Source organism: Toxotes jaculatrix, chromosome 19 (assembly GCF_017976425.1).
Source record: "Toxotes jaculatrix isolate fToxJac2 chromosome 19, fToxJac2.pri, whole genome shotgun sequence".
Lineage (NCBI taxonomy): Eukaryota > Metazoa > Chordata > Actinopteri > Toxotidae > Toxotes > Toxotes jaculatrix.
Window position 1 is genome coordinate 2,055,393 of NC_054412.1, and position 24,193 is coordinate 2,079,585.

General features: G+C 41.5%; 3 protein-coding genes across 5 annotated transcripts; 2 read left to right on the top strand and 1 right to left on the bottom strand.

Moving 5' to 3' along the window:
• Positions 1–292: 292 nt before the first annotated feature.
• On the bottom strand, positions 293–9,033 carry LOC121200030 (cytochrome P450 2K1-like). 2 transcript variants are annotated; one of them, XM_041065064.1, is made up of 14 exons: positions 6,875–9,033; positions 6,599–6,761; positions 6,368–6,517; positions 6,103–6,263; positions 5,816–5,995; positions 2,758–2,937; positions 2,464–2,626; positions 2,197–2,346; positions 1,933–2,093; positions 1,621–1,800; positions 1,103–1,244; positions 848–1,032; positions 589–730; positions 293–506 (listed from the first exon to the last, which is right to left on the bottom strand). In XM_041065064.1, exons 1-14 carry the CDS (start codon positions 7,079–7,081, stop codon positions 319–321), a joined length of 2,352 nt encoding a protein of 783 aa, XP_040920998.1. In that variant the 5' UTR covers positions 7,082–9,033; the 3' UTR covers positions 293–318. The 2 variants fall into 2 exon arrangements, with proteins under 2 accessions (XP_040920998.1, XP_040920996.1); XM_041065062.1 differs by lacking the exons at positions 293–506; positions 589–730; positions 848–1,032; ... (4 more) ...; positions 2,464–2,626; positions 2,758–2,937 and adding exons at positions 4,171–4,720; positions 4,803–4,944; positions 5,122–5,306; positions 5,406–5,547 and having other exon boundaries at positions 6,875–9,031.
• LOC121200029 lies at positions 3,373–23,975 on the top strand. The gene is made up of 17 exons (XM_041065061.1): positions 3,373–3,561; positions 3,974–4,017; positions 4,628–4,788; positions 6,894–7,104; positions 9,683–9,781; positions 10,040–10,369; positions 10,508–10,795; positions 10,955–11,008; positions 12,019–12,081; positions 20,786–21,112; positions 21,251–21,526; positions 21,735–21,845; positions 21,954–22,040; positions 22,149–22,177; positions 22,692–22,748; positions 23,059–23,124; positions 23,317–23,975. The coding sequence occupies exons 5-17, from the start codon at positions 9,733–9,735 to the stop codon at positions 23,449–23,451; spliced, it is 1,872 nt and encodes a 623-aa protein (XP_040920995.1). The 5' UTR covers positions 3,373–3,561; positions 3,974–4,017; positions 4,628–4,788; positions 6,894–7,104; positions 9,683–9,732; the 3' UTR covers positions 23,452–23,975.
• LOC121200037 lies at positions 14,491–16,882 on the top strand. 2 transcript variants are annotated; one of them, XM_041065081.1, is made up of 7 exons: positions 14,491–14,594; positions 14,800–15,123; positions 15,262–15,531; positions 15,657–15,710; positions 15,891–15,977; positions 16,079–16,107; positions 16,205–16,882. In XM_041065081.1, exons 1-7 carry the CDS (start codon positions 14,558–14,560, stop codon positions 16,280–16,282), a joined length of 879 nt encoding a protein of 292 aa, XP_040921015.1. In that variant the 5' UTR covers positions 14,491–14,557; the 3' UTR covers positions 16,283–16,882. The 2 variants fall into 2 exon arrangements, with proteins under 2 accessions (XP_040921015.1, XP_040921016.1); XM_041065082.1 differs by lacking the exon at positions 15,891–15,977.
• Positions 23,976–24,193: the final 218 nt, after the last annotated feature.

Below are 24,193 nucleotides of genomic sequence, written 5' to 3' on the forward strand. Positions count from 1 at the left end.
AGAGAGCCGCCCATGAAGAGTGGCACAGGGCAGGAGCTGGGCTCATGGACTGGATCAAACACTGCCAGGGAAAGGATTAATGAAGCATTGTTTATTGTGAACAAATACATCAAAACATGACATCTTCATTTAGCATCATAATCTATAGGACAGCACTTTTTCTGATCATAATACGTATAATGTGTTAACTGTGAAATTGCTCTGCAGACATAGTAAGTGGCCTCCTGTCCCTCTGAGGAAGCAGTTTATTTATTCTGTTAGCTTTCATCAGTGGTGTTAAACTACATGTGGTTTTTCACTGCCAAACCCTTCTCCTCCTCATGCACAGGGGACAGCACAAAGTTTATGAGGTGAAGGGCTGAGGCTGAGGCCCGCACGTGGTGTCAGATCCAGCTCATCCTCTGAAACTCCAGGTGGAGGAGTGAAACGGAAGCGCTGCAGCAGGGTGGTGAAGAAGATGAAGAGCTCCATCCTGGCCAGACCCTCCCCGAGACAAGCCCTGCGACCTGAGAGAGAGAACAGGAGAAAAGTTTCAGCTGACGCCTGTAAACCAAACATCGACCTGAAGAGATGGGTGAGCTCACCAACCTGCAGAAAAAGGCATGAAGGCGTCTCGCTTGGCAAAATTTCCATCTTTGTCCAGGAAGTGGGCAGGATAAAAGGTGTGAGGTCTCTCCCACTCACTCTCATCATACAGGACAGATGTCAGCAGAGGATACACTGTGGTTCCCTGTGGACAAGCTGACATTTGAATATCAGTTCTCTACAGATTATATTATTCTTCTCTAACTACTCCATCTTTTTAAGGATTTGTTTCCTCCAGATTTGCTGTTTAATTCAGTCTGACCTTCTTGATGAAGTGACCCTGGAAAGTGACGTCCTGGCTGGTTTTGTGAGGCACCGCGATGGGGAGGATGTTTGCCAGTCTCTGAGTCTCATGGATGACAGCATCAGTGAAGGGCAGGTTCCTCCTGTCTTCAACCCGCACCCGGCGACTTCCTATCACCTTGGTCAGTTCCTCCTGGACCTGGTCTGTGAGAGAGGGACAGCTTACTATTTTTAGGTCCATGGTTTCATGATGAAGCTTGGAACGTGTCCTTACCCTGTATTTTTGGATATTTAGCCATAAGCAGGAGTGCCCATCTGAGTGTAGTTGCAGTTGTATCAGTGCCAGCAGCAAACAGGTGAATAACTGTCATCAGAAGGTTTTGGTTGTGGAAGTGACTGTTGGTAATCTCAGATTTCTGCACACAGAGCAAATCAGGGAAATCTAGATGTAAAACTTTACTGGGCATCGGTGAGGATTTTGTTTGTTGTGAAGCCACTTTTACCACTGCTACATGTAGCATAGCATAAAATAAGACCACTCTTTTGTAGCTCCAACCATTGTGTTTTTCAATTGTAAAAATGTTGAAATATTTACTTTGACACACCGTCCACCTCAAAAATGGGACTCAAGACTAGACACACACCGACTGTTTTCATTTCGATCACTGTTGAACTGCTCTGCAATTTAAAGCAACACATTTTTGTTGTTTTTCCCATTTGACAATTTTGACCAACCTGCTCATCATCTTCAATGAGCACTATAACAGATATGATAGCTAAGAGTTTCCCAACCTCCAGATGTTGCTGTCGGACCAGAAAGGCATCCACAAATCCTCTGCACATCTGTGGGTTGAGGGTCTCTTTCAGACGACTGAACAGCTGTAAGTTACGTTTCTTATTGGCATCAGCCAATTTGTGGAATTCCTTCCTGTTAGCGATCCATTTACCAATCCATGGGAACATGTTGTATAACTGTATGTAAGCACATCAGAATTTAAAATAATGTAAAGTTTTTATTCAGTTCTATTCAGTTTCACGACTTTATTTACTGTGTATTTAAATCACAGCTGAAAGTATTAGATTCATGTACATATGACTTGATACCTGTATTGATGGGGAGCCCGCAAGTTGATTGTTTCTGTTTGTTCGATCTACCAAGGATGTAAACTCTGGATCATCATATTCAAATCTGCTGCCATAGACCATGGAGCAGATAATATTAGAGACTGCATAGTGCATTGGTTTGGTCGTATCAAAGGCTTCTCCTGCAACCAGAATAAAAAAAGAAATAATCAAAGACAGGTGATTTTTTAAACCTGAAGTGATGCTTACATGTATCATGCAGGTGTTTAAAGTGAAAACACTTGCCTCTGAATTTCTTAAAGACCTCAGTGAGGTAGTCACATTCCTCACTGATTTTGTCCTCACACGCCTTTTTACCCATCCCATAATCTCTCAGTTTCGTCAAAGCAAAGCGTCTCATGTCTTTCCATGAATCCCCATTGGACCATAAAACCCCTGAGATGAATCATGTCAACAAAATATGTTAAATAAGTTACTGATTATAGCTGAAGTCTATATAGATGTGTTAAAAGTTAAATGGTACAGACTAAAGGTTAAAAAAAAAGAGCTCACCCTGGCCTTGACTTGCTTCTTGCATAATTAGTATTGGATCTCTTTCTCCAAACTCTTCACCATAGTTGACCAGTGCCTCCTTCACTGTCTTGTATCCTGCCAGAACCACTGCTTTCTTGGGTCCAAAATACACAGTGAACACCGATCCATATTTCTTGGAAAGCTAAAAACAGGAGCACATATTACAGATGATTCTTGCTTAAAATACACACACACACTCTACAAAGTGGAAAGTGATGAAAGAACTGAGCCAACACAAAGCACTAAGCTGAAAGAAAACTACTCTGACTTTACCTTCAATAATGTGTTGTAGGGTCTCTTGAAGTCCATCTGTAGCAGGTTACCAAGCAGGGGAAGCGGCCTGGGTCCTGGAGGTTCCTTCCTGTCTTCTGGGGAGCTGAAGCTGGAGGAGGAGACAAGGTAAATAAGCAGCAGGACCACCAGAGCTCCCAGTATGGAGACAGAACTGGAAGTCTGGAGAAAAAGATCTAATATCCCCATGACTTTAAAAAAAAAAAAGCAAAGCGTCCTGAAGCTGTTAGTGCCCTGACAAAATTTCTTTCCAGAGCCTTGAGCTCAGTGAGTGTTTTTGTTCGGAGGGATGTCTGTTGTTGCTTCAAATGGAGAATGGACACAGCCGATGAGGAGGGACAAACTGTGGAAAAATGTCCCGATTAGTATCAGTAAATTTCAGAGTTAAAAATTCACAGTCTCTCTTTTTTTGCCATGAAGTTGCATCACTTTAATCTATCATGTCACAATATTTGTCCATGTGGTGTATGTACCTTGTTTGTGTGTGTGTGTGTGCGTGTGTGCGTGTGCGCGTGTGCGCGTGTGCGTGTGCGCGTGTGTGTGTGTGTGTGTGTGTGTGCTTGTTTGTTTCCAAAACTTAACCATTTGTAAAGATCCCATGTTCTGCTGCCACACTACTGCTCAGCTTTTCTCTGCCTTTCTGCTTTTGCTATCTGTGTTGTGACCGGCCCTGACGGGGTTTGAACTCTTTTTTTAGGACTTGCTGGAACTTTTGTTGAGCTCTGATTTGGAGTTTTGGATCGAACTGTTACGGACTGAGTTTGGACGTGTTGTAATGAGCTCTGGGTGAGTTTTGAGTTCTTTCTGTTTTTTGTTAAACTGTTTGTGGACTCTTGTTTTTGGTGTCTTCTTTGGTTGGTTCTGTAATTCCTTGGTTAGATTTTTTAATCATGGTACTTTTGTTTTTGGTTCTTGAGTTTGTTCAGTATTTCTGCTTTTAGATAGAAAAGTGTTACTTCCTGCTTTATTTTGAAGCCCTGGCCCTTGTGTATCTGTCTTATGTCTGCTTCCTGTCTCTGTCCTGTTTCCCTCCTTCGTAGATTGTCTGCCCCGCCCTGATTTGTGTCCTTGTTCCTGTCTCCTTGTCAGTTTGTCTGTGTTTGTCCTGAAATTCATTAAAATGTTAAGCATATAAGTCAGATGCTTGTCATACTTCACCTGACTGAAGCCCTGACTCTGTGCTGTGTTTTCCCTGTAGAACTGAGCTGAAGATAATTTCCATACTACAATTTACAACCTAAGGTACAACATACTGTATGTGACGGAATGATTCACAAAACAAAATCTGTGCATATGAAAATATGTTTTATTACACAAGTAAAAAAAGGTTTTCATCACAGAGCTGTCACTGATCTGGAGTCATGTGTGACCACATGGGAGGGGTGGGGCTTCCAGGCTGTGTACACAGTGGTGTGATTTGCAGCTGAGGGTGAAATGGTTGGGATGAGGTTCAGTACTTGTGAGAATGAGACGGTGGTAAAATGAAGGAGCTGAGGTGTCTCAGGGTCTTGTCGACAAGTCAGGGTTAGAGTGTGAGATCAGCAGGTGGAGGTGCAATGTTGTGATTATGGACATGTCCATCAAATCATCCTCACCATGTACCAGATGTGTTTTATTTTACAAGAACTTTTTTCTTTCAAAAAAACTCTGTTCTGAAGAAACAACGGTCATTGCTGCGATATGAGCTCTTCTAAAGCAGCAGTACAGCATTTTTTTTTAATATAAGTCAGTCACGCAGCATTTCCAAGCCCTGCTGCTCACATACAGGAGACAGCACACAGTTTGTGAGGTGAGGGGTTGAGGGTAAAGCCCACACGTGGTGTCAGATCCAGCTCATCCTCTGAAACTCCAGGTGGAGGAGTGAAACGGAAGCGCTGCAGCAGGGTGGTGAAGAAGATGAAGAGCTCCATCCTGGCCAGACCCTCCCCGAGACAAACCCTGCGACCTGTGAGAGAGAACAGGAGAAAAGCTTCAGCTGACGCCTGTAAAGCAAACATCGACCTGAAGAGATGGGTGAGCTCACCAACCTGCAGAAAAAGGCATGAAGGCGTCTCGCTTGACAAACTTTCCGTCTTTGTCCAGGAAGTGGGCAGGATAAAAGGTGTGAGGTCTCTCCCACTCACTCTCATCATACAGGACAGATGTCAGCAGAGGATACACTGTGGTTCCCTGTGGACAACACACAAACTGAAAAAGCTTTCTACATGCTCCACAGTAGTATTCTCTTGTATTCAAATGTTTCATGGAGTGCAGAAATGCAAACATACAACATTTTTAATTAGTCACATTTTGCAACATGTCGTTGTCTTTCATTAGTTTTTCTATTGACTGATTGACCTTTCTGACCTTTTTAATGAGGTGTCCCTGGAAAGTGATGTCTTGGCTGGCTCTGTGAGGCAGTGCCATGGGGACGATGTTGGCCAGTCTCTGCGTCTCGTGAATGACAGCGTCAGTGAAGGGCAGGTTCTTCCTGTCCTCCACCTGCACCTGCCGAGTTCCTATCACCCTGCTCAGCTCCTCCTGGAGCTGGTCTGGGAGATGAGAGGTTTTTGTTTTCAGCAGATGATTTTTGTGGTGGTAAAGCAGACGTTGTTGCCGTTGCAAAGCTGCAGATGTCTTAAGTTCCTTACCTTGTATTTCTGGGTACTTGGCCATCAGCAGAAGCCCCCATCTCAGTGTAGTTGCTGTTGTGTCAGTGCCGGCATTAAAGAGATTCAGGACTGTGGTCATAAGGTTTTCACTGTTGAAGTGACTGTTATTAATCCCAGATTCCTGTAAGAGAAGATGCATCAGTGCAGTTATTCAAACACATCGGATCTAAAACTTGTGGATTGTGCTTCATTTTTTGAGGAGTCTACTTTTGGCCTGAGAAGGCTGCAGACAGACAGAAACATTTTTCTGAGCATGACAAAATTCTTCTTTAGGTTGAAGGAGATGGGACACGTAGGAAGGGTCCTGCCAATTTAGGATGTTTTTGTGTCATCAGAAATAATAGCAAAAATAAGCAGCTATTCTGAAAGGTGATGATATGTTTCCCAACCTCCAGATTTTGCTTCCGGACCAGAAAGGCATCCACAAAGCCTCTGCACATCTGAGGGTTGAGGGTCTCTTTCAAGCGACTGAACAGGCGTAAATTTTGTTTCCTGTTGGCGAACAACAACGTCTGGATTTCCTTCCTTTCTCTAAACCATTTGCCGATCCATGGGAACAGGTTGTACACCTGTTAAACAAAATATCAGTGAGTAAATCCACATGAGATGCTGCAGTTTCGGTATCACGTCCTAAAATCACAGCGCTCAGAGTCTAGATGAACAGACTGAATGATACCTGTATTGATGGGGAGCCCACAAGTTGAATGTTCCTGTTTGTCCGATCTACCAAGGATGTAAACTCTGAATCATCATATTCAAATCTGCTGCCATAAACTATGGAGCAGATAATATTAGAGACTGCATAGTTTATTGGTTGAGTTGTATCAAAAGCTTCTCCTGCAACAAAGGAAATAGAAAAAAAAGACTCAAAATCACAAGGAGTTTTTGTTTAAAGCCTAAAATTTGGTTAGAATGCAGTTGGTTAAAGTTCAGACATTTACCTTTGAATTTCTTGAACACTTCAGTGAGGTAGTCACATTCCTCAATGATCTTATCCTCACACGCCTTCTTTCCCATCCCAAAGTCTCTGAGGTTTGTCAGAGCAAAGCGTCTCATCTCTTTCCATGAATCCCCATTGGACCATAAAACCCCTGAAATGAAGCATTATGGGTATTAAGTATTATTTACACTGATGGTAAAGGACACTGATTTCTCTTGGTTTCTTTCCTTACCTTGCCCTCGATTAAATTCAGTCACTATTTGTATTGGTTCTCTTTCTCCAAACGCATCAGCGTAGTTGACAAGTGCCTCCTTCACTGTCTTGTATCCTGCCAGAACCACCACCTTCTTGTGTCCAAAATACACAGTGAACACTGATCCATATTTCTTGGAAAGCTGAGGGCAGGGGAGGAATGTCATGACTTATATATTCACAGGTTCTGAGGAATTACATAATACTTTTTTTTTTTTTGCTTTATCATGTAGTGTTGAGAAAACCACATCCTCACGTCCAGTAATGTGTTGTAGGGTCTCTCGAGGTCCAGCTGCAGCAGGTTACCAAGCAGGGGAAGCGGTTTTGGTCCAGGAGGATCCATCCCGTTCTCCTGGGAGCCGAAGCTGAAGGTGGAAACAAGGTAGACGAGCAGCAGGACGACCAGAGCCCCCAGCAGGGAGACAGAACTGGACGACTGGAGGAAAGCATCAAACATCCCCATTGTTTTTAACCGTGTCCTCACCAGTAAGTGTCCTGTCCTGCCCTGTGTGGGTCTGTGTGTGTTTCCATAAGAAGGTCCCTTTTGAAGCAGACAGAGGGAAACGGCCCAGCCCACAGATAGACCGACGTATGGCAAAGTTCACCCAGAAAGAAAATGAGTAAACCTTTGTTTGTAGTTTGAGTTTAACAGGAAAGGTTTGCACTTCTGTTATCTTTACAGCCATGTCTCGATGCTGATGTGATCAGAATGGGGACAATAAGTCAATAAGACAATAAGTCTGTACAGGGGTTGCAGGGAAAAGTGGAGCAAAGTTTCACCTTGACTGGTAGAAATAACCCAGTTATTTTAACAGACGCTTGAATAATTTTAGTTTTTGACTTTTGGCTGAAAAAGAAAAAAACTAAAAATGTGAGCCCTTCAGCATTTTCTGACTGGACAGCTGTGAATGGTAGTTTGAACCAAAGCCAGAAATCTTTGTTTTAAATTTTAATTCTCCAGAGATGGAGCTGCTGCTCCACAGGCTTGGTGCCATTTCATGTGGGTACTTGCACTGTCTGGGAGGACACATTGCTCTAAAGGCTAGAGTCCAGGAAGTCTCCTATATGCAATAAACACTACAGATTACATGAAAGACTGTAACGTGATTGTCTGCAGTCCTGCTGAACAAGATACATACATGCGCTTGTTTAGAGTCTCAGATACACCCTTCACCTTGTAAACTCAGGCCAATGATAAACTTTACTCAGTCAATTTCATAACTTGCCGTCTGCGACTTTACACAGATTAAAACTTTCCCTCAGCATGATTTAATTTCCTCTGCCAGGGGCAAAGATCATAGTGAAGGTTTCACATTAAACAGTCCTTTAACTTTGCTCTCTGTCGCCTTTCATCCACTGCGTTCTTGCTGAAAGGCGGCGTCCTGCTGCTCTTCCATGAACCTTTCCACACAAAGTAAAGCTGAAACAAGGAACTAGCTCCTCAGGAGCCTCAGTTACAGTTACTGGCAGTTACTTGGCCAGTCTGGTTCTGACATTAAGCTGGAAGATTCTGGTCATAAAGAAGTTATAAAGGAAAAATACCTGGTTTGCATCCAGTCGAGAATTATTGACCTCAAGTGAAAGAAAACGTTACCATCACCATGCTTCCTCTCTCAGAGACAAAGCACAAAGCAAACGTCAAAACAACAATGTGATGTTTGCATCTCACAATAAAACTAGACAACTTTTTAGACATCTCAAACTTGAATTGTATTATTGCCGTCAGTTATAATACAGCTGGAACGTAAAATAGAAATAAGACAGACTGAGGATTATGAAGAAGGTCACACATGACCATGTTGTTGTTTTGCACTTTTGCATGTTTCTCAGTCCACTGTGATCTGCACAACACACAAGTCCACTAGTTGACTGTCTCATGTCTGAAAAACCAAAGATTGTAGTTACAAAGTTTGACCTGCTGTCCATGGTGGCGCTATTTTACCAAGTTATGTTACAGAGCTTCAGGCTGTAACACAACTTGTTACAGGCTGATGTGCTCTGAGTTTGTTTTGCTGCCCTCAAGTGGCCAAAAACAAACATTGTTTACATCGTGTTCAGTTTGACCACTGATGTGACACCTGAGAGACGTTAGGAGACAATCAGTGGACATGTTTTGTTCCACACAGAGACAATCCCACAACAGTGATCTGTTGTTTTGGACAAATTGGAGCTTTCCAGATTCAAATTAACTGTAATCTCTGACACAACACATCAAACAACAACTCTGATATTTGATGTTGTTCATGGTGCCTGTGAAATGAATGTTGAGCCTTGAGTCCTTGTGCTGTTTTTATGGTCATTAGAAGTTAACACCTCCAGACCTCTGCTGCTGTTGTTACCCACATTCTCACAGAAAAACTTCGCTCTCAGGTCTGAGAGAAACAAACAATAAAAAAAAATGGCTGATTGACTTTTCACCTGTCAAACATCACCATCAGTCTGTTAGTTACTGAGCTCAGTTCAGCATTGCTCTGTGTTGTAATGGTCATATTAACACTTAGAGAATCAAACAGTTACTGAACCAGAATCTGTCTCAGCTCCACAGCAGGTAAGAATCCAGTTTGTACCATCTGACATCCAGGCTCATACTGCTTCATGCTGCAAAGTATATTTATATATATTTAAATTCATAAACGTTTCCTTCAAACACAATCTGAGAGATATTTCCTTTCTTCACTACATGATGAGATCATGGTTATAAGCATGAAGTATTTTTAAATATGGCAGTTTGAAGGAAGTGAGGTCAGTGCCTGCAGACACAGCTCCAACAACATCTAACCTCCTGTATATTTACTCTTTGTTGCTTCTAATAAAGTCAATAGTCAGCAGTTGCTCACTTTAGTCACTGCAGGTCAGAGCATCAGGTTTTCTCTGAAATGCAATAATGTTAACTGAGTTTTTTCTCTTTACATATGTGTAAAACAAAGTGAGGAAGAAGCTAATATGCTCTGCTACATGAAATCAGTCAGTGACAGAAGAGAGAGAGAGAATGAAAGAGTGAAGTCACTGTGACGAGGAGACACTTTACTGATCACAGGAAGTAGATTCATTTCTCTTTATGAAGCTGGAGCACAGAGACTTTTAGAGAGAAAAGCAGAGACAGCAGGAAGCACCATGGTTCGATTCAAATGGATTTTATTTCTCATCATGTTTCCATTTACAGGTAAGGACACAAAAACACAAACATCTGAAAGAGGAAACATCAAACATCTCAGTTACTATTGCTAGTTTATCAAGTAACATTCATTGAAGACAAACACGTTTGCTGTGTGTTTTTAACATGGTGAGTTTGGTGGACTCTGGGAAACATAGATGAGACACATTTACACTGTACAAATGTCTGAAGCTAAAATCAAGTATGAACATAAAAGCTGTTTTCTGCTTTTACTTTATTTTTCATCTTTCTCTCTCGTTTTCTCAACAACAGTAAATGGACGAGATTTCTACATCACTGTCAGAGCTGGAGGTGAAGTCACTTTGCCTTTTGAAAATGTGATAAATGATCAGGGAACATGTGACAGAACGACCTGGATGTCCAGTGATTCAACACATGTTGTAATGCTTTTTGAACGTGGGCAGATTCACAAAGACGCCAAATCTAAATCAGAAAGACTGAATGTTACAGAGAACTGTTCTCTGGTTATAAAGAAGGTCACAGTTCAGGATGTTGGTCGTTACGACTGTCGACAGTTTGATGAATCAGGACGACAACAAGGTCCAGTCTCTGTGGTTCTTCTGTCTGTTGTTACCTGTGAGTATTTCCATCTTAATGTTTTCAGCTCAAACTGTTTTGTTAGAACAACAAATTGAAACATTCCAATAATTCTGATCACACTGATGAAGTTTTACTCTTGTTGTCTTTCTCTCACATTATCTTCATCTTCACCAGTGACTGAACATCAGGGCAGTGATGAGGTGACGTTCAGCTGCTCTGTGTCCACATATGATCAGTGTAGATACACAGTGAAGTGGCTGTTTAGTGGTAAAGATGTGAATAAATACAACAACCAAATGAAGACATCACAGTCTGACTGCAGGGCCGATGTGATCATTCCAACTTCTCTTTTTATTTCCACGTCAATGAATGATGAGTTATTGAAGTGTGATGTGACTGATGAATTTACTGGAGAAGTGCAGCAGTTTCCCTTCAGCCGTCAGTCGTCAGGTGAGAAACCAGGTGAGAACATGATGAGCTGTTTAAAATCACTTTATCCTACATTGATTTTTTAAATTTGTGTAACAGTTTCCACATTTAGTTGTGTTTAGATTTTAAACATGAACGATTCATTTTTTTCTCCTTACATTTGTTATTTTCATTGTTTTAAAATTTTTCCTGATAAAAAAAAATCAACAACAGTGAAAACCACAAAGACATCTACAGCACTCAGAGGTAACTCTCATCTCTCTCTCTCCTCTTTTCAAGTCTAAAGTCCAAACTGAGTGTGGCGATGTACCGTAAGGGGGAGGGGCAATGGTATGAACATTTTTAATTTAATATTCAATTAGGAAAAACAGAAAAAAGTCAGACGGTGCCACCTTGGGAATTTCGCCCAATGAAGTAGTGTTAAGAGGATTAACTGCAAGGCACTTAGGGCTGTCATACCAGGAGGTAGGAGACGTGGTTCCAGGGCCAAAACAAAAGAATAAACAAATTTCCCTGAACAGCACACATACAAGGAAGTGAGAGGAAGAGGCACCTTATCAGGGCTGAGGCTTAGCGGTGGAGAACCAGGTCGAAGAATCCCCTAAAAAACTATCAGCCTCAGAAAAATGAAATAAACAAGCACGGGATGAACAGAAGCTGAACAGAAGACTTCATAAATCAACCTAATCTAATGAAAACAAAACTGCAAGTACAACTAAATAATCAACACCAAACAAAACGTTATCGGTTCCTGAGAGTAGAGAATAATGTGAGGCAACCGATACCAAGTAAACAATAATTTACAACAAACAGAAAAAGAGATAATAATAATATTTAAAGGAATAACCAAAAACAGATATTAAGTAAATTAATTAAGAGCAGCTGTGGTTCTCCCTGGTGATGTGCGATGCCACTGGTTTCCTTTCTGATCCGATACCAAGATAAAGTTAGATATTTTAATGAGAATCGATTCTAGAACATAAATATCTGGTATCGGAAGTATTGATATTTCAGTATCGATCCGCACACCACAAGTGTCTGCAGACACAGCTCCAACATCTAACCTCCTGTATATTTATTCTTTCTTGCTTCTAATAAAGTAAATCGTCAGCCAATACTCACTTTAGTCTCTGCAGCTCAGAGCATCAGGTTTCAATTTCTATAAAAAATATTCAGAATTTAGTTGTGTTCAGATGATAAACATGAACTATTTTCTCTCTGTACTGTTATTTTTCATTGTTATCAAATTCTTCCAGACAAAGACGAATCAGCAACAACTGAATCAACATCAACAACTGAGCCAACATCAGTCCACCCAGGTAACTCTCATATCTCTCTGCTCTTTTAAAGTCTGACTAGGAACAGGAGATACTCCAGTGAGTGTGTCTGTGTCTTAATAACGTTCTGATGCTCTGTTCCTCTGTTTCATGTCTCTGATGCTGATCTAATCATTTGTGGGTAAAAGCTCCAGAGCTCTGCTGCTGCTGGACCCACAGTCTCACCAAATCACTTCCCCCTCAGTTCTCAGAAAAAGCCACAAGCACAGTCTTATCTGTGTCCTTTCCCTGCTGCTGCAGCATCACCATGGGACACCGTGGACATCCAGACTCTGGTGGACGAGGAGTTTGACTCCTCACATGTCTGTTCATGTGTGCTGTCAAACGTCACCTGTCTGTCTCTAATAAACTCAGGGGTCGATTTTAGCCCACGTTTATCTGAACTGATGATCTTCACACATTCAACTTCCTCAGTCAAACACGTCATCAACACAAATACACTGTGGGACTGGACACTGTGCACTAGTTCAGTCTTAATGTGGTTTGCTGTTGGTTAAAACAAAGGTTTGCATCAGTGCAGCTCTTCATTCCTTTAGGTGCAGTTTATTAGAAACAGAATCATGGTGATGTTTGACAGCTCACATAAACACACAGGTGAAGAGTCAAACTCCTCGTCCATCAGAATTAGACTCCTGATGTCTGTGGAGCAACATGGTGAAACTGCAGCAGCTGGGAAAGAACACGTGTGATGATTAAAGGACCAGTGTGTAGGATTCAGTGACATCTAGTGGTGAAGTTGCAGATTGAAACCAAGTGAATACCCACGCCCTCAGCCCTTCCTCTTCAAGTGTGCAGGAGAAACTATGGTGGCCTTCAGGCAGTGTAAAAGCACAAAGGTCGTCTCCAGACCCAGTGTTTGGTTTTATTTTAATTCATCATCATGATAAGACAATCTTAAGTTAAACACCAGAGCTACTGAAATTCTCACCACTGAAACACAAAGCTAGTTGAAATTAGTCGTCAGCTTGTTGACACCAAACGTAACTTTGCATCAAAGGTTGTTGTTTAATCTGAAATCTGTGGTGAACATGGTGAGTTCAGGCCATGTTGTCTCATCCTAAGTGTGGACGTCAGCTCAAACATTAAGAACAGCAGGTTTATTCTCTTCTCTTTCAGATACAGGATTTTAAAAACAACAGATAATGACAGAATGTTTTTATTCTGATTTGCAGGTTGGATGAGGTTTGTTATTGTGACTGTGGGTTTAACAGGCCTCATGTTAAGTGTTGTGACAGTCAACATATGGACAAGAACTAAAGGTGAAGAACTGTCACAGATTAAACTTCTATGATCAAGAAGTTTTGATGATCCTGGATTTACACACTGGAAACTGAGCTCCACTGTTTTTCATCTTTTTCAGGCAACAAAACACAGATGGATGACAAAGCTGTGAGTTATACAACTGTGTAATCAAACATCTGAGTTTGTCCATTGATTTGTTCCATGTTGTCTCTGAACCTCAGGTGTGTTGTGTTGTTTTTCACAGGTTCATGATGATGAAGGTGATGGTGCAGTGAACTATGAAAACGTTTGACTGAAACAACTTCAGCATCTGTTAAACAGCATCTCTGTTAAACTGATTAAACTGACTGACTTCATCAAACTGTACCTGCTGTTGTATTAATTTAGTCTTTCTGGGACTGAAAGAGTCTCCAAAGGGACTTTCTGTCACATCTGGCCATTTGAGTCCATTTGAGTCCTGTTGTTTGCACCCAGTTCAACACTTTCTTCAAAAACTTTTATTCAGCTGAAAACTACATGTCCGACTCAAGAGCCCATTCCTGAGCGTCTTCTCATCCACTTCTACAACCGTTTCCTTCGCTCACTCATCTCCTTGTTCAGTTGGAAACATCCAGGCTCAACTTGTAGAATTCTGCAGTTTTCTTCAGTCAGTGCTCAAAGTAAAGTTCAGCCCAGCATCAGCATCTTATTCAGCAGTGGTTCATTCAGTAGAAGTAAATACCTGAAACAATGAACAGACCTGACATCACAGTTGTTTGTGGTGTGGTTTGTTGTTCTTGTGACTGACCCGTCTGGCTAAAAGTCTGCTGCGCCATCTTGTGGTTACTGCGAGATATTAATTTATGTATGTACTTATGTTAGTGACAGACTAAAGCTGATGTCCTGTAAGCCATAAGATAACTGTGAAACTTTCACCTTCAAATCAAACAACACAGATTTGGTTTCCAGTCTGGGAAGGTTCCTGCTGTGAGCCAACATTTGGATCAAGCATTCTGACCTGGACTGGAGTTTGGTCTTCTGTGTGGCCAGAGTCAGCTGCAGGGCTGCATAAATTTAGTGACTCACAAGAGAGATGTGAACAGTCACAGTGATGAAATGACACATTACCAATCACAGGAAGCAGGTTCTTCACTCCTCTTTGGCACGCACCAGTTCAGAGACTCTGACGGTTCACGGCTCAGAAGCAACAGAGGAAAAAATATTCAAATGCATTAAAATGTCTTTAATTCTGATCCTGGTGCTTCAGTTTACAGGTAAGAACAGACACAACATGCACAGAAATACCACAAACAGAGTAAAATTGAAGTCTGCTGTTTGGCTTTAACATGCTGAGTTTCATGAGATTTGGAAACAAAGGATGAGAAGCATTTGCAAACTTAATCACACACAGCTGTCAGCATGAATGCTGTGATCATGTTCAGGTTTTTTTATTTATCTTTTCGTCTCTTGTCTTTACAGCAGCAGTGACTGGACAACATCCCTCCCACTTTCTTGTGAGAGATGGAGATGAAGCCACTTTGTCGTGTGAAAATGTGAAAGGTGATGGGGACGAATGCGACCTTACAAACTGGCTCTTCACTGTTTCAGGAAACACATTATTTTTAGGGCTGGACGCACATGGGCAGGCTGGTGAAAAAGCTAAATCAGACAGATTCAGTATTGCAGCAAAATGCTCTCTAGTTATAAAGAAGGTCACAGCTGAGGATGTTGGTGTGTACACCTGCAGACAGATCAAATCAGGACAGACTGACGATGCTCATGTTCATCTGTCTGTTGTTACCAGTGAGTATTTCCATCTTAATGTTTTCAGCTCAAACTGTTTTGTTAGAACAACAAACTGAAACATTCCAATAATTCTGATCACACTGATGAAGTTTTACTCTTGTTGTCTTTCTCTCACATTATCTTCATCTTCACCAGTGACTGAACGTCAGGGCAGTGATGAGGTGACGTTCAGCTGCTCTGTGTTGACGCGGGAGTTTTGCAGACACACAGTGAAGTGGCTCTATGAGGGTAAAACTGTGGACGAAGGTAAAAAGACACAGTTACAGTCTGACTGCTCAGCTACTGTCACGTTTCCTTCCTCTTATCTCAACCAGAAGCCAAAGTATGATGAGCTATTAAAGTGTGAAGCAACAGGTAAAAACAACGGAAAAGTGCAGCTGTTCACCTTCAGGCCTCAGTCCTCAGGTGAGAACATGAATAATTATAAAGTGCAGTTTATTTTTATGATATGATGATTTCATTTGGATGATAAACATTCAGGCGTTTTCTCATCACAAAGTTTGTTTACTTTCATCATTTCATTTTTCCAGTTGAGGAGGAAACAACCATCACAGGGTCTGAAATCAAAGATACACCATCACAAGGTTACAGCTCAACATTTTCTCTCTCTGTCCTCTTTTAAAGTCTAAGGTGTGAATGTCAGACTGACTCTGGCTGCTGATGGAACGTTCTCACTGGGAAAAGCAGCTTTATTCTCTTCTCTTTCAGATACAGGATTTTAAAAACAACAGATAATGACAGAATGTTTTTATTCTGATTTGCAGGTTGGATGAGGTTTGTTATTGTGACTGTGGGTTTAACAGGCCTCATGTTAAGTGTTGTGATAGTCATCATATGGACAAGAACTAAAGGTGAAGAAGTGTCATAGATTAAAATTCTATGATCAAGAAGTTTTGATGATCCTGGATTTACACACTGGAAGCTGAACTTAACTGTTTTTCATCTTTTTCAGGCAACAAAACACAGATGGATGACAAAGCTGTGAGTTTTACAACTGTGTAATCAAATGTTTGAGTTTGTCCATTGATTTGTTCCATGTTGTCTCTGAACCTCAGGTGTGTTGTGTTGTTTTTCACAGGTGCATGATGATGAAGACGAAGGTGATGGTGCAGTGAACTACGAAGACTTTGGAGAAATTTATTCTTCTGTCCCGTGATGGACGTCAACTTCAACTCACCACAGGAATGTTTTTATGATCTAATCAAAATTTCAATAATGTTTGAAGCATTTAGATTAAGAAAAGAACAATGATCACGTGCACGTCACTTTTACGTGGCAGTTATTTCTGATGTGGTGTTTGCTGGTAATATCAGACGTTTCATTATATATCCTGACTATGTCATTTTGCTATTTAAGTGTTTTAGATATTGACATATGCAAAATGCATCTCCAGATATAAAGTTTCTGTCAGCACATTCAGCCACTGATGAAATAACAGTATTTCTCTCTTTAATATATTTTTTAGTTCATTTTTATTTGATATTGATTCTAAAAATAACTTTTTACATTCAGGTAATTCTCAGAAGGTCTGGTTGCATAAAACCAAAACATCCCTCTGAGCAGCTTCGTACCATGATGTCAAAAACACACAGATTCCTCCTTCCGCTGCAGTTTGGCCTCAGTTTTATCTCTGAGTGTACAGAATAACTCATTTTATTTCATTTTCAGATGTTGTTAACATGTTTTCTGAGAGTTGAATATGTATTTGGCTTTGAGTCTCTGTAGTTACATACAGTCTTTGTTATAACTCATTATGATATAATCTGCAAATAAAAACTTTCCTTTTTGATAAATCTTAAAGTGAGGGCTGGCTCATGCTTCCCGTTAACCATCCGCTAGTTCTGCGACTCTAGTTTGTGTGTAGTCATGTCTGTAGTTTGTGCTGCCTGATACTGGGCGATAGGGAACCGCCCTCTTTGACCCACACGAAAAACATAAGAGTTTATTTTGCCGTTCCAAGTCTAATTCCTATGGGCTCCGGGAGGGCTTGCCCCAACGTGCTTTCGTCATACGCACTGATGAAGTCACGTGCTCCTCTTGTGCGCGCAGCGGATACGCATCGCGTTCACGTTCAAGATCAACATGGCTGACTTTGCAACTCAAACGGAGCAACTCCATCGTGTCGTTGCGGGAATTAACATTCTGTCGTCGGGGCAATCAAGATAAATTGGCGGTCAAAGAATTAGGACCACTCGGACCAAATTTAAATATGAAGCAGGAAAACCTACAGCCGCGGATTTTCACGGAGCTGGTATGAGCGGAAAACGTAGCTAGCATGATGCGAAGTAGCTAACGCGCTGTCCTGCTACACCTTCCCTCTGATTCACCCGGGTGGAAACACAGACACCGCCTGGACAACCACGGGTGTCACCGACATGCACCATCTCTCGGAGAAGGACTTTTGGAAGAGTTAACATCGCCACACAGTTGGATGAGAGCTACCTGATAGCTGTGCGTCGTCACAACGATGAGGTGAGTAAGAACCGCCATTTTCTAGGCCGCCATTTTGCCCGTGTCGGATCCTGTGGCGTGTTTGAGTTCGCTTTAAGAGGCAAAGATGAAGCTGAGGGGTCCGGGATTTTTCGTGGACTGGTCGCTAGACGAGGTGTTTGAGGAGCACTTTAAAACGGCCTTGTTATTGTTCTCTATAAATGTTGAATTGTAGATAGTTGTATTGATTCCACATTGCCAGCTAAATATCACTGCATATACTGAATATGCTCTGCGATTATTTGATTTTAGTATAATTTGATTTGATTTTCAATATGGCATCATTCTCTTAAGTGTGTCGCCATGGTTACTGTGATGATGACTGTACATAGTTATGTTATGCCAGCATTGGCCACTGAAAAAGACCGGAAGTGTATCTGTGCGGTGGAGATCTCAGCTGAGACTCGCGGTGAGGAAGATCGTTAATAATCCTGTTCTACTTAAAGATTAATTTGCAAATGACACTAATGTTGGTTCAATCGGTTATCTGAGGTGTGCATGTACACCCCGGCTTCATGTGTGCAGAAAATCTCCAAACACAGCCGAAGTGAAGGATGTCAAACAGTCTTGAACACAACAGACACCTTGCTCTACTCTTGAGGTTGTTTACTTAAGCACAGATGTGTGATTTAGTTAAAGGCCTCTTGTTGTTCTCCATTTCATTTCAAAGCAAGATGAACAGAACTGGTGGAACATACACTGTTCTCGAGCAGGAGACTGTCGGGGTTTGGATCTCTACCAAAGACAGTTCTGTCAGACGCTTATCGGTGTGTTAACTGTTTGTGTTTCTGATGCTTGTCACTGTTTGAGTTCCGCTGCTGTTGCATCAACACTTCCCCCACACTTCTCAGGAAAAGTGAGAGCGAAAGTACAATAAGGAAGCAACAGGTCTCATCACATCTGTCGTCTTTGCTAGCTGTCAAAGTATCACCGTGTTGCACCGTGGACGCCACGAATCAAACTCTGGTGAGCCAGTTTGACTCTTCACCTGTCTGCTGGTGTGAGCTGTCGACCACACCCTGACCATAACACCTGTCCTTTCTCACAGTCTGTGGCGATCCTGGACTCTGGGGCTCCCCAGACAAAGAAGCCCATCAAAAACATTAACAAATAAAACCATACACACACACACACGTCAATGTTTGAACAAAAGAGGGGGAGAGTGTAGCTCAGGTATTTCCTTTCTCATACAGGTGCTGAGGGCCTGAGGCAGCAGTCGATCCCTGGTTGTGGTGATGTTTCTTCACGATCCCTTCTTCTTTGTTGGTGTGCGGTGTCACGGGTGGTTAGTTTTATGGACCCAAGTTCAGACCAACATCAGCTCTTGTTCAGCTGCAGCTCACTCAGGTAAACTCAGCTGTGGTTGTGCTCATGCAGAGAAAACTGTAACTGGTTTCGTTTTTATCTTAACACAGATAAATATAATCCTATATAAATATAATCTAATAATCCTTTGGCACTGAAATATCACAGTGGATCAGAGGTTCTTTGTGGTTTTGTTGGTCGGGGTAGTGGAGACTCTCACTGTCAAATCCAACAACCCACGCTTATTTCTCAGTCTGTGAAGGTTCATGCTGTGAGTGATGTTCACGTTTTGACCTTAAGTTTGTCTCACTGAGCTCTGAAGGAGGAGTCAGGTGGTTAGTCCAGTCAGAGCAGCAGATTCTCTCCACATCATCAGTGAAAACACATCAGTGACTCATGTCCTTTATTTGCACGCTGAGCCACGGCTTCCTCATCTGCTGCTGTATGTTCAGAAAAAGCTTCCTTCTTCTCTCTCTGACCTCCTTGCTTTGCTCACGCTGTAAATCACTGTGGGAGAGAGAGTTTACAAAATGGCTGAAATGTAAAAGTAAAAAAAAATCTTTGGCTGCTCAAGTTCAGAAATTCTGAGAAATAAAAAGCTGATATAGAGATGAGATGCTGTTGAGCTTCACCTACAAAAATAAATCAACTGACAAACCAGAGGAAAAGTAAACAATGAGGAAGTGACATATACTTTATCACAGGAAGAGACGCTGCTTCTCTCTTTAACACGTCCCAGTTCACAGACTGACAGTTAATATCTGAGAAGGGACAGAGAAGAAGCTCAGAGACAATGATTGAAATCAGGTGGATTAAAACGTCTTTGTTTCTGATCCTGATGCTTCAATTTACTGGTAAGGACACAAATAACAGAGACAGACCAGAGACATTACAAAACAACTTTATTTATATTGTTAATGCTACATTACTGAGAGTCACTGCTGAATCTAACATGATCCTCACACAAGCTGTCAACATAAAATATCTCTGTGTCTCATCTCTCGTCTTTTTCACAGCTATGATTGGACATTTCTCCTCTGTCACTGTCAGAGATGGAGGAGACGTCACTTTGTCTTGTGAAAATGTGATGGATGATCAACGTGAATGTGATAGAACTACCTGGTTCTACAGTGATTCAACAAACACAGCAGAGCTGGTTAAACATGGTCAGATCGGTGAAGAAGCCAAATCTAAATCAGACAGACTGAGTGTTACAGAGAACTGTTCTCTGGTTATAGAGAAGGTCAGAGGTGAAGATGTTGGTCATTACTACTGTCGACAGTTAAAATCAGGACAGGTTGATGATGCACACGTTCATCTGTCTGTTGTTACCAGTGAGTATTTCCATCTTAATGTTTTCAGCTCAAACTGTTTTGTTAGAACAACAAACTGAAACATTCCAATAATTCTGATCCCACTGATGAAGTTTTACTCTTGTTTTCTTTCTCTCACATTATCTTCATCTTCACCAGTGACTGGACGTAAGAATTATGATAAGGTGACATTGTCCTGCTCTGAGTCCAAATATGGACAGTGCGCACACACAGTGAAGTGGCTGTATGAGGGTGAAATTTTGGACAACGGAAGCAAAGACATAGAGACACAGTCACAGTCTGTCTGCTCAGCTACTGTCACGTTTCCTTCCTCTTATCTCAAGAAGCCAAAGTATGATGAGCTATTTAAGTGTGAAGTGACTGATGGTTACAGCAAAGAAGTGAAGCTGTTCACCTTCAGCCCTCAGTCCTCAGGTGAGAACAGGAATAATTACACACTACAGTTTTTTTTAAATATATTACACATTTTAAAGTTTAGGATGACACAATTTTTTTTCTTTTTTTTTTTTAATCTCTCGTCTTTTTCACAGCTGTGATTGTACAGTTCTCCTCTGTCACTGTCAGAGATGGAGGAGACGTCACTCTGTCTTGTGAAAATCTGTTTGATGATCAGGATGAATGTAACAGTCCTGACTGGACCTTCAGACGTTCAACAAACACAGCAGAGCTGGTTAAACGTGGTCAGATCGGTGAAGAAGCCAAATCTAAATCAGACAGACTGAGTGTTACAGAGAACTGTTCTCTGGTTATAGAGAAGGTCAGAGGTGAGGATGTTGGTCGTTACGACTGTCAACAGTTTGATGAATCAGGACGACAACAAGGTCCAGTCTCTGTGGTTCTTCTGTCTGTTGTTACCAGTGAGTATTTCCATCTTAATGTTTTCAGCTCAAACTGTTTTGTTAGAACAACAAACTGAAACATTCCAATAATTCTGATCACACTGATGAAGTTTTACTCTTGTTGTCTTTCTCTCACATTATCTTCATCTTCACCAGTGACTGGACGTAAGGACGATGATAAGGTGACGTTGTCCTGCTCTGAGTCCACACATGACCGGTGCAGACACACAGTGAAGTGGCTGTATGAGAGTAAAACTGTGGACAAAGGAAACAAAGACATAGAGACACAGTCACAGTCTGTCTGCTCAGCTACTGTCACGTTTCCTTCCTCTTATCTCAAGAAGCCAAAGTATGATGAGCTATTTAAGTGTGAAGTGACTGATGGTTACAGCAAAGAAGTGAAGCTGTTCACCTTCAGCCCTCAGTCCTCAGGTGAGAACAGGAATAATTACAAACTATATTTTTTTTTTTGTGATAACATGATGAGCTGTTTAAAATCACCTTAAAAAATCACTGACACAAGGCACAAACTACATTTGTGTAGTGTATAGTTATGATGACCCTTTTCACCCTTTTCCATTTGATTCCTACAGACTCATGTTGTTTTCTCACTGAAGTTTGTTGGGTTTTCTCTGTACAGGTGAGGACACAACGACAACAACAGCAGCAGCAACAACAACAACTGAAAACAGCAAAAAATCATCAACCACCAATATGACATCGCCTGCTGTCAGTGATTCTTCACCACAGAGTAGTGAATTTTGTTTTTTTTTTTGGTTAAAAAAAAGCCAAAATAATTTGATTCAACAGAACAGAAAGAGGAACCAAACTGTTCTTTAAACCTTTTTATTCTCTCCAGGTTGGTGGTTATACGCTGGTGTGGCTGTGGGCTCAGCAGCACTCTTTATAACTGCTGTGTTAGTCATGAGATGGAGGAGAACTAAAGGTGAGGACGTTCACAGAAGAAAGTTTTAACCAAACAAGATGTTTTAAAAAAAAGATGGATTTTTGTTGTGGAAGCTAAAATGAACTTTTTCTTTGATCTTTTTTTTAGGAAACAAAACACAGATGGATGAAAATGTTGTGAGTTTTAAAGCTGAATCATAAAATGTTTGACTTTACAGAACAAACCGGGTTAGTGTGGATGTGTAGTTCAGAGAGAATAAATGGTGATTCACTGTGATGTACTTTAGGCAAAATGATTCTTTGAGCTGATGTAAAACAATATATTTTAAAAGAACAGTTTTGGGAAATATGCTAATTTGCTGTCTTCCAGAGAAATCAGCGAGAAGAAAGGTCCCACTCTCATGTCTGTGTGGAGGCTATTAGCTTAGCTTAGCATAAAACAGGGGGAAACGGCAGCTCTTAAAGAGACACCTACCAGCACATCAGAGACTGTTTAATTCAAACACACTCATTTTAGACGAATAGTTTCTGCCCAACACCCGAGTCTGGTGCAGCGACGGCGTGACTCAGGAAGCTACTGGGCTGTTTTTTGTGATGAAATAGTTACAACATTTAGCTCAACATTCTTGAAACACACAAATTGTGGTTTTCGTGTACGGAAATGTGAACTGTGTGTACTGTGTTTGTCCAGGGGCAGAGATTAAACCCCACGGAGACTCAGTCTGCTCCAGAAACCAGTCAGGACACGGTGAGATCAGTTTTAAGATGCACTCACTGTTAGGTGTGTTTGCCTCCTGAAATATATTGTAACTGTTTGAGACACACTGCGACTCGACTTTCATTTGCTTCGGCAAGACACAGAAAAAAAAAAGGAAGGAAGTGAATGTAGGAGGTTTAGACCATAAAAAGAACAGAAAATGTGATGCAGGAAGTGGTGAGCATGAAACGTGGTCTGATGTGGAGAAAAAAAAAACCTGAGGTGTCAAGAAAAGCATTTAGAGATCAACCAGCAATAAATCAAATAACTGAACAGAGCTTATGTTGCCTTCACTGTGCAGGCTGATCCTGAAGATGTTTCCTACGCCTCCGTCAGCTACACCAAGAAGACCAACAGTAAAGTCCAGGTGAGATGTCTGATGGACAGTAAACAGCAGAGAGACAGTTGTACAGTGTGACAGGGTTTGTTCATGGTGATGAACTCACCGGGGATTATGGGGGATATCTGGGTCAGGTAGGTTTTGTTGTGTCACATGTTCAGTTCATCTATGTTGTGTGTGTAATTTACTGTGTGTGTGATGCTGTTTTCTTCTCCTCAGACACAGGTCAGAGGTGATGATGATGATGAAGGTGACGCAGTGACCTACAGCACTGTGAAAATTTCCTCCTCCTCTGCTGTGGCCTCCACCGATCCCAGCAACATCTACGCCACCGTCAACAAGCCGAACAAGTAAGAGACCACGGCACCTGAGATCCACTTTACCCGCTGTGCACATTCAGAGTGAATGTCGGAGTCTTTACTCATCTTCACCTGCCAGATAAATCCAAAACGGACAGATCGCTAAAACTTCACCAAGCAGGAAAATCCTAAAATACCAGCAAACTCCAGCCCATGTTAGAAGGTGACGACCGGAGGTATGTTGCTGTTGATGTGTCTGATGTGTGTTGATGTGTTGTTAAAAGCTTTTTGTCCATCAGGGGGCGCAGTAGGTTAAATACAACGTACATGTGAAGTGATCACTCAGCGGTTGTATGACTTCCTGTGCTTAGAATGTAAAGTTTATGATGCATTTTGCTTTATGAACTTGCCGTCAGGCTCTTTATTGTGCTCAGTAATGCACGTACAGACTATGTTTGATGTTATTTTATTTATATTTGTTTGTGTTTTACTTGTTGTTGCTTGATTTGTTTTAATTTGAAGGTGTTTCTGTACAGTTTTGTTGTTCTTGTTATTAATATACAAAGTTGTGAAGTCTTCCCTGAGAGTCGTATTGATCAGCTGAATGAACGGAAACTGGGGGAATCCAGAGCAGTTATGATTCACCTTCTTTCTCCTGATGTTGAGCTGATGTTACCCGTTGCAGCTGTAGGTCAGAGTGAAACTTCAGCTGTGACTCACGTCCTTCATGTCCTCACCGAACCACAGCTTCCTCCCCTGCGGCTGTAGTTTTAGTAACACCTGATTGTCACCATGCA